We start from the raw sequence: 14,628 nt of genomic DNA, 5'->3' as shown, positions 1-14,628 counted from the left end.
GGATGGGGGATATTAGTACAGAATTGGGGGACATTACCCTTATAACAGTGTTAGCAGCAGCCCCCCCTCCCCCATAAGTGCATCATGACCACATTTTTTGCTTCAATTTTTTTTTCTAATTTTCCCCCTCTAAAACCTAGGTGCGTCTTATGGTCCGAAAAATACAGTACACCCCTCTTAGAATTTATCTACAGGTGTAGTGATGATTTTGACTCCATGGATGTCTTCCAGAAATAAGAAGCAGTGTATATTGCAAATCTGGCACTGTAGTGTCCATAAATTATGCCCAGCTCGTGCTTCTAGAGACACGCACTCTAAATTAAGCAGGCTCTCATCGCTACAGAAATGGCAAATGTGGAAAAAAACAATGAAAAATTTTTTTTGCTTAGTTTTTTTTTTTTTATTTTTATTTTCTTATGGTGTTAACTGTAGGGGTTAAATAGTGTGACACTTTTATAGAGCAGGTCATTCCAGGCTCCGTTATACCAAATGCGTGTACTTTGTTTATTTTTGTATTTACATAAATATTCGTATTTATTGGCGTAATTTTTTTCAAATTATATTGTTTTTTTTTTGTATATTTCTACAGTTTTTTTTTTTTTTTTTAAAGTCCCGCCCTGAGACGTCAACTTTTATTACTCTGATCACTCACTGGTATAATGCATTGCACTGGCAGAATGCCTGTTGAGGCTATGTGCCCACGATGCAGAAAATTTCCGCATGTTCTTGGCAGTAAGAATGCTTGCAGATTTTGCATGCGTTTTTGCAGCGTTTTTACGTGCGGATTTGACTTGCGTTTTTCAAATGCATTGTGACCTTAAATCCGCATGCAGAAACGCACAAATAATGGACATGCTGAGGATTTTTCCTCACGAAAATTCCGCAGCATGGGCACAAAACATGCAGATTTTCATTGGGGATCATGGGGCACGGATTACCAAGAGTTTACGCTGCGGAAATTCCGCATCAAAAACGCATAGTGGGCACGCAGCCTAAATCATGCTCCTGGCCTGTTCTAACAGGCCACCATAGGCGACAGTCCAGGAGGACATTATTTGACCTCTCCTAGCTTCTAAATGCTGCGATCGCCTCTGGCTGGGATAGTCGGAGCTTTGCAGTCACTTAAGCCGAGAACCTGGCGACAGTTGGCCGGGCACAGGTCCTGTTCCTGCACAATCGCCATGATTTATCGGTACGTCCATTTACAGGAAGAACCCAGAAAAGATCCTAGTTACTTACCGGTAACTGGATTTTACAGAGCCCATGACAGCACCACCTGAGAGAGAGGGTATCCGCCCACCAAGGACAGGAACCTACTGAATAAAAAGGCGGTACCTCTCCTCCGCATCAGTTTTGTTTCAGAGCATGAGAGGGCCTCCGAAGACAGGTTAATACATAACCACCACCTCAACATATGTACTAAACACCTTAAAAAAAGTGCACACCACAGTGATAAAGGGGAGGGAATTAATAGGGTGCTGTCATGGGCTCTGTAAAATCCCGTTACCGGTAAGTAACTAGGATCTTTTCCCCTTCTCCCATGACAGCACCACCTGAGAGATTTATAGAGATCAAATACCAGAGGGAGGGATCACCGCTTGCAACACCCTTCTACCAAAGGACAGATCAGTAGAAGAGGAAAGGTCAAGACGGTAATGTTTGTAAAATGTAGCGGGGGATGACCAAGTTGCCGCCTTACATATAATGTCGATGGGCACATCCGCCTTCTCAGCCCAGGAAGCAGCTACCGCTCTGGTGGAATGGGCCTCCAGGTTCTCTGGAACCGGCAGATTGCTAAAAGAGTAGGCCAAGGTAATAGTATCCCTGACCCATCTAGCTATGGTCCCCCTTGTAACCTTAAGTCCTTTCCTAGCCCCCTGAAAGGATATAAATAAAGCGTCACTCTTTCTCCAGGCTTTTGTCACTTCCAAATGCTGGACTAACACCCTCTTAACATCTAAGGTGTGAAGCTTATGTTCCTCAGAATCCCTAGGATTAGGATAGAAGGAAGGGAGAGTGATTACTTGCGTCCTATGGAACTTGGAGGCTACCTTTGGAAGATAGGCCGGGTCTGGTCTTAAGATTACTCTATCCATACATACTTGAGTGAATGGATGGTTAACGGATAGTGCGTGTAAGTCACTGACTCTACGAGCTGATGTCAGGGCCACCAATAGCGCAGTCTTTAAAGTTAAGATTTTTTCTGAAACCTTCTCTAAGGGCGCGAAGGGAGGTTTGGTTAATGCTTCCAGAACTAAATTAAGGTCCCAAGGAGGCATTCTTGGAACAGGAATAGGTCTGGATCTATGACAGGCTTTAATAAATCTAATGATCCATCTATTTGCTGCCAAGTCATAATTATACAGTGCCCCCAGAGCCGATATCTGTACCTTAAGAGTACTGGTGGCTAGTCCCATGTTTAACCCCTTCTGGAGGAATTCTAGTATGGCCTCAATAGGAATCCTCCCTTTGGCAGACTGACCCGAGGTAGACAAGAACTTAGCCCAGGTTCTACCATAGATTCTAGTTGTTATCGGCTTTCTACTTGCTAGAAGGGTAGTAACAAGATCCGGAGAAAACCCCCTTTGCGTCAATAGCGACCTCTCAAAATCCAAGCCGTCAAATGCAGGCCCGCTCTTTGGGGATGACAGACTGGGCCCTGCCTGAGGAGATCCGGGATGTCCGGAAGAACCCATGGATCTGCTTGGGACATTCTCTTCATCCAAGTGAACCATGGTCTCTTGGGCCAGAACGGGGCGATCAATATAACCCTCGCCCGTTCCGCTCGGATCTTCCTCAGGATAGTAGGGATCAGTACTAAAGGGGGAAAGGCATAAGCTAGAGTGAAATCCCACTGAATCTGCAGCGCGTCCACCGCAAACGCCCCCTCTTTTGGATTCAGGGAGCAAAAGGTTTCGGTCTTCCGATTGTGTCTGTTTGCAAACAGATCTATCTGGGGCTGTCCCCACCGATCCACAATCTGCTGAAAAACGGCTGGATTCAACTCCCACTCTCCTTGTTTCAAGATGTGACGACTCAAGAAATCGGCCTTTATGTTCTCTTCCCCTTTTATATGCAGTGCCGAGAGCATAACCAGCCGACTCTCGGCAAACCTGAAGATCTGATCCGCTATTAACATCAGAGGGAGAGACCTGGTACCCCCCTGATGATTGATGTAGGCGACTGTTGATCTGTTGTCTGACATTATCCTGACGTGAGGACCCTGAAGAACAGAACTGAATTCTTTTAGCGCGTTTCTGGCTGCCAACAGCTCTTTCATGTTGGAAGAGAGACTTGTCTCGCTGTCCGACCAGAGGCCTTATACAGAACGATCCCTTAGGTGAGCTCCCCAACCTTCCGCACTTGCGTCTGTTGTAATTGTATCCGACACCTGGAAGGTCCAAGGAACCCCCAAAGATAGGTTGACCGGAGATGTCCACCAGTCCAGGGAGTTGATCACAACATCTGGAAGAGATATTTTCCCATTCAGGCGACCTTTGAGCCGCCTGTCCGCTGCCAGAATCTCCTGTTGAAGACATCTGGAATGGTGCTGGGCCCACTGAACCACCGGGATGCAAGACGTCATTGTACCCAACAGAGACATTGCACTCCTCAGGGTCATGGTCGGATTGCTGACAACCTGAGATGTTAGAGATCTGATCTTCAGTTTCTTTTCCTCTGGCAGAAGACAGGTTTGGTTTTCTGAGTCCAGAATGAGACCCAGGAAAGACTGAACCCTCTTTGGTTCCAGCCTTGACTTCTCCAGATTTAACAGCCAACCTAGGCATCTTAGACTGGCCATGACGTCCGCCAGGGCTAGAGCACAGAGTTGACTTGATCTGCCCACTACTAAGAAGTCGTCCAGATAAGGGATGACCAAAATATCTCTTTCCCTCAAGTGCGCTGTGACCTCCAGAATGATTTTTGTGAAGACTCTCGGCGCCATGGAAATGCCAAAGGGAAGAGCTGCGAACTGAAAATGCCTTACGTGCCTGCCGAATTGTACAGCTACTCTTAGAAACTGTTGATGATCTGGCAAAATCGGGACGTGGTAGTAGGCGTCCTTCAGATCGAGGACGCACATAAAACAGTCCGGAAATAACATCTTTATGGCCGATTTTATTGTTTCCATCTTGAAAGGCCTGTAGATTAAATGGTCGTTCAGTCTCTTTAAGTTCGCAATGGTCCTGAAGGAGCCGTCCGGCTTCTTTATTAGGAAGAGAGTCGAATAGAATCCTCTTCCTTGCTCGGGTGCAGGTGTTTCCACCAGAACTCCTTTCATGAGCAGAGAGAGAACTTCCTGCTGTAAGGCTATCTGTTCCGCTAAACCTCTGGGGGCTGATATTTTGACAGTGTTCTTGGGCCCGCTTTTGAACTCTAATGTGAGCCCCCTCCTGATTATCCCCAAGATCCAAGAATTGGATGAAATTTCCTTCCAGGCAGGCAGGAAGTGGGACAATCTTCCTCCCACCTGGGGGGGAACTGTCACTTAGGGGCCTTCTTATTCTCGGAGGAGGGACCCCCAAACATGAAGCATCTGCTATACGGCTTTCGGTCTTTCCAGCTACCTTGGTCTCTGGGAGCTTTATTGCGGCTGTATTTTCTCTTCCGAAAGGAACTGTTAAATCGGGAACCAGACACTGTGGGAAATCCATGTTTTTTGTCTGCGGCTTTATCTAGGATGTCATCTAGACCTTTGCCGAACAAGAAGTCCCCCTCACAAGGGATTGAGCACAGTTTAGACTTTGACTGCACATCTCCTGGCCAGCTCTTGAGCCATAGCGCCCTATGGGCTGCATTAGAGAGGTTTGCAGACCGGGCAGCCAGCCTAACTGAATCTGCCGATGCATCTGCCAGGAATGCAGCCGCTCCCTGCACAAGAGGAAGGTCTGATAGAATTTTCTCCCTGGACACATTCCCCCTGATCTGGTCTTCCAATTGTTGAAGCCAGATCATCATAGATCTAGCAGTGCAGGTCGCTGCTACTGCCGGTTTAAGGGCCCCTGCTGACGACTCCCAGGTTTGCTTAAGGAAGGACTCCGCTTTTTTATCCAGCGGGTCTTTTAAGGCTCCTAAATCCTCAAAGGGCAGAGTGGATTTTTTTGAAGATTTTGAAATGGCCATGTCAATCTTAGGGGTTTTGTCCCATTTAGCCGCATCCTCATCCTCAAAGGGGTACCTCCGCTTGGAGGAGGACGGCAGCTGACCCTTCCTCTCCGGTTTCTTCCATTCCCTTTCTATCAGAGATTTAATCTGGTCATTGACCGGGAATGAGCGTCTCCTCCTTTGGTCTAAGCCCCCGAACATAACATCCTGGACTGTTCTGGGCACTTTGGTATCGGTAATACCCATAGTCCCTCTGACGGCTTTAACTAGTCTCTCAGTATTATCAACCGAAAAACAAGGTCTGCCCCCCCCCCCCCATCATCATCCGAAGACTCCGATGACGATGAGGAGTGATTAGAGGAGGAAGGCAGTTCTCTTGTAAAACGGGACTCCACTGATTCCTCTGATTCTGAAGAAACTAGTTTTCGCTTCTTCTTTTTGAGTGAGGTTAAGCCTCTTAAAGACTCTCTGACCTCTGTCTGGATTAGATCCTTTAATTCTAAAGAAAACCTGGGGGACTCCTCTGCAATGGTTTTCTGAATACAGTCCGAGCATAGGTTTTTGGCATAGGAGGTGGGAAGACCGATTTTGCATAAAGCACACTCCCTGTTTTTACTTTTAGCACTACACTTCTTCGCCTCCTGCCCCAAGAAATAAAAGGAGAAGAAGGAGGAAAAGAGCGAGAGAAGAGCACATTATTCAAGGTGAGACTTTCACGAAGATCACTCACCACACTGCCGTTCAGACTAGGGTACCGGAGGCGGTGGTTGCCGTTCACATGAGGGCTCCCATCTGGCGGAGGTGGACTGACGAAGTCTTTTCTGACCAGTCTTGCCGGAACTCGTACGCCCCTCACTGCTGTGACTTTGTCGATGGGAAGATTCCCGTTCCATTTGTTTGAGCTGCTTGCGCTGCTTTGATGGCTGTGGCTGCTGCTGTACTTCCTGTGGCGGTGACAGCTGCTGCCCAGGTGACTGCGGTTCCTCATCCATCATGGCGGGGATGCAGACACCGCCATCCTGATTGCTCCCCATCCTTAAAAGCAGTAGGGTTCCACCTCCTTTAGGCTCCTCCCCTTCCGGCAGCGTGCTCATCTCAAATCTCTTTTTTTTTTTTTTTAAATTTTAGCCAGCTGGCGCGCTACCCACAGATCCACCTGCCTCTGCGCATGCGCAGCCCAGCGGCACCCGGCGCGCTTGCAGCGGGATGACAGCTTCCCACCCGCGCATGCGCAGACCCGGTTTCCGGCGCACTCCGTGATAGGGCGCGTCAGCACCCCGCGCGTGCGCAGCCCGGACTTCCGGCGCGCTCCGTCACAGGGTGCGACGCGACCCCCATGTGCGCAGCCCGGAAGACCTGCCGGCCGGCGCGCTCAGTTCATCTTTGCGAGGCGCAGACCCGGCCGCAGGCCCCGGCGCAAGCGGGGAGGAATCCAAAAAAAAAAAAAAAACACAGCACCTCCTCCCCACACGCAGACCCGGGCAGCAGCCAGACGGGCTGGGAACAGGGACCATCTGCTGCTTCCACGGCCTCCAGGCCGCACCGTCCATAATCCAGGTACGTGAGGTACCACCTGGTGAGGCTCCCATCAGGGACAGGAACCAAAACGGATGCGGAGGAGAGGTACCGCCTTTTTATTCAGTAGGTTCCTGTCCTTGGTGGGCGGATACCCTCTCTCTCAGGTGGTGCTGTCATGGGAGAAGAGGAAAATATGACATGCCAGTACTTGACATGTCCAGAAGGGATTGACAGGAGTTTAGTGAGTCTGTATATAATTAGGGGTTGACAATGGGCGATTATGTTACACTACTATCATCTCTGCAAACTCCTGTGGTTTCTACAGCCTGCATCTACTGCTCCTCAGACTTGCTGATTAACCCTTCATCTACTATAAGAATGAAGGATATATTATCTAAAGTCTTTGCAAACTCCTGTGGATTCTACAATAGGCATCTACATCCTGACCTGCTGTTTAACGCTTAATCTGCTGTGCGCATAAACTGGTATTTGGACTTGCTCACATTATGCTGCAATTCCTGATCTACTTTACATCTTCAGCTTCTGTGTTTGTCTACATGTGTAGCTCTGAAGCTTCCAGTGTGTCCAGTTCTGCCTGTTTGCGATCCAGGATAGCTCGTTGTTTAGGTCCACGCTGTTACCCCAGCAGCTGCTGTGCCATCACCTACAGATTGTGTATTCACTCTTATCTGGAGCTTACTAACCGCACATGATGGTGTGCTTTTATTTTTAAGACGAAAACACCAATATAAGGATATTTCTTATACGTGTAATGACAACTATTATGTGGTTAAAACTATAAATTTAAGACAGCATAGTTACTAATTGATGTCATCGCTGCGGCAGATGAAGTGAACAGCTTCTTCTATAGCAGCAGTAATGGTCATATGATAAAAAATAAATAAGCACAATGTCCCATTTCACTCATTGAAGTATCTTTGGTCGGGGTCTTCCTGTACAATGCAGTATTCCAGCACTGGGACCTGCGCACCATCCTCCCAACAGCTCCTCTCACAGGTGAAAATGAGAACTATCCCAAACTCCAACGACAAATCTGTAAGATAAAGAAGTATCAGATACCTCATCCATAGATAATTCGTGAACTTACAGCTGTGTCCGATATTGGCAGATTGTCTTACCAGCTTTGGATCCTTGCAGCATGGTTACAAGAGCGGGCATGAGCTGGAACTCAAAAACTCTCGGTGCTCCACACCGTGGACATGGAGGCTGTGATGCCACAGCTGGAGAGCTTATATAGAGGGGGCTTCCATTCCATGAGTATCTGTGGCGGACGGCACAATAAAGAGGAACTTTACAAAAACTACATGATACAAGATCACTTAATGTATATGGATTCTGTCTGGCATTATAGCTCAGCTCCTGCAATACCACACCTAAGCTTTGGACAGGTGTAGCACTATTCTTACGGGAGGGGAAGCAGCTTTATTTTTCTCCTCTACATAACCTTAAATCCCTTCCAAGCGATTTTCAATTTTTACACTTTTTCCTCTTTAAACTTTTCATATTTTTACATCTGTCATTTTGATCTATTTTAGGGGCGAATGAGGGTACAATGGCCCAAAAAAAACCAATTCTGGAATAAATACTAATATATAAATATTTATATTTATTTTTTATTACTCTTCATCAGTTTCCGTGGCTCTCGGGAGCCGACAGTGTAATACAGGTGGCACTCACACTGTATATATACAAAGGTTATTGGTTTAGTACAAAGTTCCCTAGTCATGATCTTAAAGGGGTTTTCAGACCATCTAATATACCATCCTGATATTGATGATTTTTCCTTTTAGGATAGGACATCCTATCAGATCAAGGATATTCAGCGCTGCTAGTGGGTAGAAATGCAGATTCAGGAGCACACAGAAAAGTTTACAATTTTTATTAGTCGACACGTTTCGAAGTTTTCATACTTCCTCAGGAACGGTTATGTCCTGAGGAAGAAGTATGAAAACGTCGAAACACGTCTGCATTTCTACCCATATATACTTTTTACTGCGCACCGGCAATTCTATACCTTCACATTGTGTGATCACAGCTTTACCAGGTTAGCATAACCTTTTATTATTTTTTCAATTTTAAACTGGATAAGACCCCATTTGCACTTTTCTTTTTGCTCTTCAGCTCCTTGACATCACTATCAAGATTGGTATACATGTAACTCCCAACATCTCCGCTAATCAGTTGTCCTTAGCTCTGACAAAGTATATTTTACAGTGCCACTCCGTTCAAAATGAAGCTGCCGATACAGAATACTGCATATCAGCTCCTATTCTAGTGGATAAAACCCATTCCGCAGTACCCGGCAGCGGCAACTACACACTGAATAGTGTAGAGCAGTGCAACACCCTAGAGCACATCCCTCCCGGGAAACAACCCAACACATCCATGTGTTAGACAGCCTATAGATTAGATTTATATAGATGCAATGCCTCATTTTCCCTGTGGTGGCGCTGCAAAAATAAAAAAACAGCATCATGCACATCCACGTGATTAACAGCGATTGATCACTAGCAGCGGAAAACCCGTCCCCATCCTAATACTGCAGGAACCTGCTAAAAAGAATTATCCAAACACTATTTTTAATTAAAGTTTAAGGATCCAAAAATTAGGTAAAATTAAAAAAAAAAAAAAAAAAAAGAAAAGATATGTTATATACCCTCGGAGATTACCAACCTAAGGATTTGCTGATGGCACTTAGAGATCTTCTTCAAAAACTTGTGAAACACAACATCTCGCCTCGGCAGGTCGCACTTCTCATATTTCTCGCCTTCTCCATCACAGCTGTAAAAGATAAAGGAATTTACCATAAAGGAAAATGTATAAACCTTTATAGACATGGTCAGGTGTACTGCAACCAATATGGCCGACCATTTAGCTCCTAACTTTCCTCGGCTCTGCAGAAGCAGACCTATATTATACCCTCCCCCACTATAACAGAAGATTGGATTGTGGCGCCCACCACTCCTTCTCACCTCTCCTGGTCCGCCATTACCGCCACCTCTTGTTTCTCATAGTCCTTAAGGAGACGACGTGCATGATCCAGATCCACATCCCAGGCCCAGTCCTCTTCCTCTGCGACTGCTATGTAATAAGATCTGAAGACGGAGTCCCGAGACTGTACTGTCTCTGACGTGTCGGCGAGGGAGAGGTCCTGGAGCTGTGCAGTCCAGTCTGTGGGCACGGGAACTACCAGACAGCGAGTGGCACAAGGCTCATCCTCATCAAACCCCCAATCATCAGCATTGTCACACCAGTCTGTAGCTGCCATCTTGTCTTCCTGTATAAAAAACAATGAACGTTGAACAAAGGGTGGACTTATGGGACTGTCAAGCCACACATATACATGAAGACCTAGTGATATACCTGCTTGGGAATGGCTTGTGTGACCACCGGGTGATGGGTCTCAGGGCACTGTGATCGTAATGCCACCCAGCTGTAAAAGAGACCAAAAAATAAAATATGACTGCTGAACAAAATACAAGGATACTCATGTGATGACTAAAAGGGGTAGCATTGGATTCCAAAAAGTGCACAGGGTGCAGCAGCATTTGATAAAAAAAAATGCATTAAAGAGGTTGTCTGGCCTTAAGCTACAAGTCTGCAGCCACTATGACTGCAGACTTGCGAACCCTCACATCCCACTCACTGAGTGCTGTGAGGATTTCTGTTGGGAGCGGCGGGCGTGTGACTGCCAGTATGTGATTTGCATATATGTGGTCACATGCCAACTAGACTTGTCCAGCCTTGCTCAATGCAAGTGTACTGAGCGAGGCTGGACATGATTAATTGGAATGTGGGCGGAAATATGCAAATCACATAACTGTGGTCACAACAGCAGAGAACCCTCACAGCGTGAGTGCTGCAAGTCTGCAGTTGCTCTACATTGCAGTTTGCATACATTCGGTAACATGTCGACTAGATGTGAGCAGCCTCACTCAATACAAGTGAATTGAGCGAGGTCAGACACTTCTAGTCGGAATGTGGCCGGAAGTGTGCAAACTGCCTACTTGCAGTCACATGACTGCCTGCTACAAGGATGCTCGGTGTGAGGATTCACAAGTCAGCAGACACAAAGTGACTCAAGGCCGGAGAACCCATTTAAAGGGAGTCTCTTCAAACCAAACAGACAATCTGTGCACCCTTGCTGTGGCCGAGCATGTCAGTGCACCTTCCCTTCTTGCTTCTTATCCATCTCCCCCCCCACCCACCAACTCTTCCTTGATTGACAGCTGTTTCTTTACAGGAGGAAGATAAGGACGAAAATAGAGGGGGGAAAAAAAAACAAACAAACAAAAAAAAAAAAAAAAAGGTGGGATGGAGCACTGAACTGCACAGCCGAGGCAAGGGTGCACTGAGAGACATAAATAGTCACTTGCTGATCACCCAATGTCTATGGCTACAGGACGGGGGGCCAGTCCGCACAAACAGGGAGGCTTTAATGACCCAGTGCCTCCATTTTTAAACTGTTAAGTACCTAATCTACATTGGGCAGCACCTTGTCTGCTGCTTGCATTAGACTGTCACAGCCTCAGATGAATTACCTTTCAGCTTTCCCCCAACAGGACTTTGTACTGCATGCAAACACATGGATTACGCGATGGTACCGTGAGCCCTCTAGGGGGCAGTACACCTGAACAACGTGGCAGAGGACTGATGAACACAGAGGACACGAAGGAAAAAGAAGCTTCAGCTGCGGCACCGGGTCCTGTGAAAATACAAAGAGAGAATGGAGTCAGGCAGTGTATCAATGACTAAATCCCATACAGCTGCCAATCATCGAGGTAGTGCCGGAGGGTCCTCCAAGGGTGAGGCCATACAAAGAGTTCAGGACACAGACCAGATTTTACAGAAGAACACCTTTTGAGAAAACTGTGTGACCGTTAGAGTAGGACATGCGAAATTCTGTGCAACACAGACGTTCTCCTGCAAAAACAATTATTAATGTGTAATTTGGAAACAGCGTCACAGACACCAGAGTGGCATTTTATCATCAGAGTCACAGCACACTTTTATCTCAGAGTCGCAGCACTTTTTTTTATCTCATCAGAGCCTAAGCATTTTTTTTTTTTTTTTTTTTATCATCAGAGTCCCAGCACTTTAGCATCTGCAAAAAAGGATGGAGGTTTCATAGTTTCCCCTAGCAAACAGTGAGAAAAAAAAAATAAACTGTCCATACACAGACACCATGGCAGCCCAAGTTGTTCACTGACCCATAACTTGAGTGGGCGAGTCTGATCCATGACTCGGATCAAATATGGACATGTCTCCGTTTTTAATATTTGAGTAGAGACTCAGTGTGAACAGCCCCATAAAGGGTGTGTGTGCTCTGTTAAATTGTGAGCCCCATTAGGGATAGTGATGGTAGTGAATCTGCAGAATATAATGGCGCTATATGAGCAATGCAAAATTACAATAATCCGTAAACAAAAAACACTTGTACGTGAAAATGAACGGCTGACGGAAGCCTAAGGCCGTGTTCACACATTCTGGATTTGTGGGGTACAAATTCCACACGGCTATTTACAGAGCGGTGCAAGTGAACAGGGGTCTTCAAAACCGCAATTTAAATATTGTGGCAGGATGAGGAGATGTGGATCTTCTTACCTGTTCGCTCTGGTGTGGGTCTTCTCTGGGGGTCTTCCCCTGTGCGAATCTGGGTATAAAGTCCCCGCCAGGTCCCAGTATAGCAGTGCGGACTGTGCACCCGGAGGCGATCAGCCCCCTCATTACCTCTATGATTAGACCATCAGCACCTACATCCAGTACTACACCCACCAGCGGATCTTACCGGCAGACCCCCGATCTTGCTGACATCCCAGGATGAAGCCTTGACTTCCAGTGCTGCGTCTTTAAACCCCAGCAGGACACGTTGCTCCTGAGAAGACGGCTGCGCCATCACTTTACACAGGAAAATACAGTTTTGGAAAGAAAAAGTAAAAAGGGGGGTTAGAAAAGGAGAATGTGAAGCAGAGCTGCAGTATAAAGCAAGGGGGCAATGCATAATGAGAATGTGAAGCAGCTGCAGTGTAAACCATGGGGAAAATTCATAATGAGAATGTAAAGCAGAGCTGCAGTGTAAACCATGGGGAAAATACATAATGAGCATGTAAAGCAGAGCTGCAGTGTAAACCATGGGGAAAATTCATAATGAGAATGTGAAGCAGAGCTGCAGTGTAAACCATGGGGAAAATTCATAATGAGAATGTGAAGCAGAGCTGCAGTGTAAACCATGGGGAAAATTCATAATGAGAATGTGAAGCAGAGCTGCAGTGTAAACCATGGGGAAAATTCATAATGAGAATGTGAAGCAGAGCTGCAGTGTAAACCATGGGGAAAATTCATAATGAGAATGTGAAGCAGAGCTGCAGTGTAAACCATGGGGAAAATACATAATGAGCATGTAAAGCAGAGCTGCAGTGTAAACCATGGGGAAAATACATAATGAGAATGTGAAGCAGAGCTGCAGTGTAAACCATGGGGAAAATACATAATGAGAATGTAAAGCAGAACTGCAGTGAAAAGCATGGGGGAATGCATAATGAGAATGTGAAGCAGAGCTGCAGTGTAAACCATGGGGAAAATACATAATGAGAATGTGAAGCAGAGCTGCAGTGTAAACCATGGGGAAAATACATAATGAGAATGTGAAGCAGAGCTGCAGTGTAAACCATGGGGAAAATACATAATGAGAATGTGAAGCAGAGCTGCAGTGTAAACCATGGGGAAAATACATAATGAGAATGTAAAGCAGAGCTGCAGTGTAAACCATGGGGAAAATACATAATGAGAATGTAAAGCAGAACTGCAGTGAAAAGCATGGGGGAATGCATAATGAGAATGTGAAGCAGAGCTGCAGTGTAAACCATGGGGAAAATACATAATGAGCATGTAAAGCAGAGCTGCAGTGTAAACCATGGGGAAAATACATAATGAGAATGTGAAGCAGCTGCAGTGTAAACCATGGGGAAAATTCATAATGAGAATGTGAAGCAGAGCTGCAGTGTAAACCATGGGGAAAATTCATAATGAGAATGTGAAGCAGAGCTGCAGTATAAAGCATGGGGAAAATACATAATGAGAATGTGAAGCAGAGCTGCAGTGTAAACCATGGGGACAATTCATAACGAGAATGTAAAGCAGAACTGCAGTGAAAAGCATGGGGGAATGCATAATGAGAATGTGAAGTAGAGCTGCAGTATAAAGCATGGGGAAAATACATAATGAGAATGTGAAGCAGAGCTGCAGTATAAAGCATGGGGAAAATTCATAATGAGAATGTACAGCAGAACTGCAGTGTAAAGCATGGGGGAATGAATAATGAGAATGTGACACAGAGCTGCAGTGTAAAGCATGGGGGAAAGGCAGGCTTTACACTGCAGTTATGATCAACAATTGACATTTGTAGTAACCCAGGTGTTGGTAAACCTCAACTCCCATTGGCTGACCAGACCTGGGGGTTGTGGTGCGACACCGAATTGCAGAGCATCACCCCCTCCTGTGTATATTACAAGCTCCTGCCCCGGGCTCTGGTTACCTGCAGCGCTAGGACCTCACGTCACCCTGCGGCCACTAAACGAGGACTCTCCATAATAACACGTGCTGCGTGTAGCGAGTCACATGAACACACCACAACCTAACCTGCTAATGCCTGCGTACACAACAGCCAATCACTAACCAGGTAGGATCAACTGACCTTTTTACGGCACCGCAGCCAATCACATCTATCAGGAAGCAACCAACCACTGGAGCGCGGTCTCGAGAGAAGTAGGCGGGGCGTTGGATTAACACCTTTGCTGCCGGACACATTTAGCTGGGGTGCAGGAAAGACTTTTTAGTGTATCATTCACACCTTCCTGTTCTGGTCTGTCTGGATTTGATGGTCTATGGGTGATGATGCATAGCCAAAGTTTCACATCCATCACAAGCATAGAATGGGAGTAAAACTGAATTGGTCACTTTTGGGGACATGTTTCGTATTTAAAT

At 46.2% G+C, this 14,628-nt stretch overlaps 1 protein-coding gene across 1 annotated transcript; it reads right to left on the bottom strand.

The window, feature by feature from the left end:
• Positions 1–7,324: 7,324 nt before the first annotated feature.
• On the bottom strand, positions 7,325–14,334 carry PDCD2L (programmed cell death 2 like). The gene is made up of 8 exons (XM_073659099.1): positions 14,180–14,334; positions 12,434–12,543; positions 11,187–11,350; positions 10,009–10,078; positions 9,618–9,922; positions 9,319–9,426; positions 7,764–7,906; positions 7,325–7,678 (listed from the first exon to the last, which is right to left on the bottom strand). The coding sequence occupies exons 2-8, from the start codon at positions 12,539–12,541 to the stop codon at positions 7,545–7,547; spliced, it is 1,032 nt and encodes a 343-aa protein (XP_073515200.1). The 5' UTR covers positions 12,542–12,543; positions 14,180–14,334; the 3' UTR covers positions 7,325–7,544.
• Between the last annotated feature and the right edge of the window lie 294 nt (positions 14,335–14,628).

This window comes from Phyllobates terribilis, unplaced genomic scaffold, assembly GCF_046119375.1.
Source record: "Phyllobates terribilis strain yellow unplaced genomic scaffold, ASM4611937v1 Scaffold_13__5_contigs__length_258822181, whole genome shotgun sequence".
Classification (NCBI taxonomy): domain Eukaryota; kingdom Metazoa; phylum Chordata; class Amphibia; order Anura; family Dendrobatidae; genus Phyllobates; species Phyllobates terribilis.
This window is presented reverse-complemented; position numbering and strand designations above follow the sequence as displayed.

Coding starts and splice junctions, on each gene's coding strand:
- PDCD2L (XM_073659099.1), bottom strand. CDS start 12,541: ATGGCGCAGCCGTCTTCTCAGGAGCAACGTGTCCTGCTGGGGTTTAAA. Junction 9,923..10,008: donor CACAAGCCATTCCCAAGCAG/GTATATCACTAG, acceptor TTTTTTATACAG/GAAGACAAGATGGCAGCTAC. Junction 7,679..7,763: donor GCTGCAAGGATCCAAAGCTG/GTAAGACAATCT, acceptor TTTATCTTACAG/ATTTGTCGTTGGAGTTTGGG.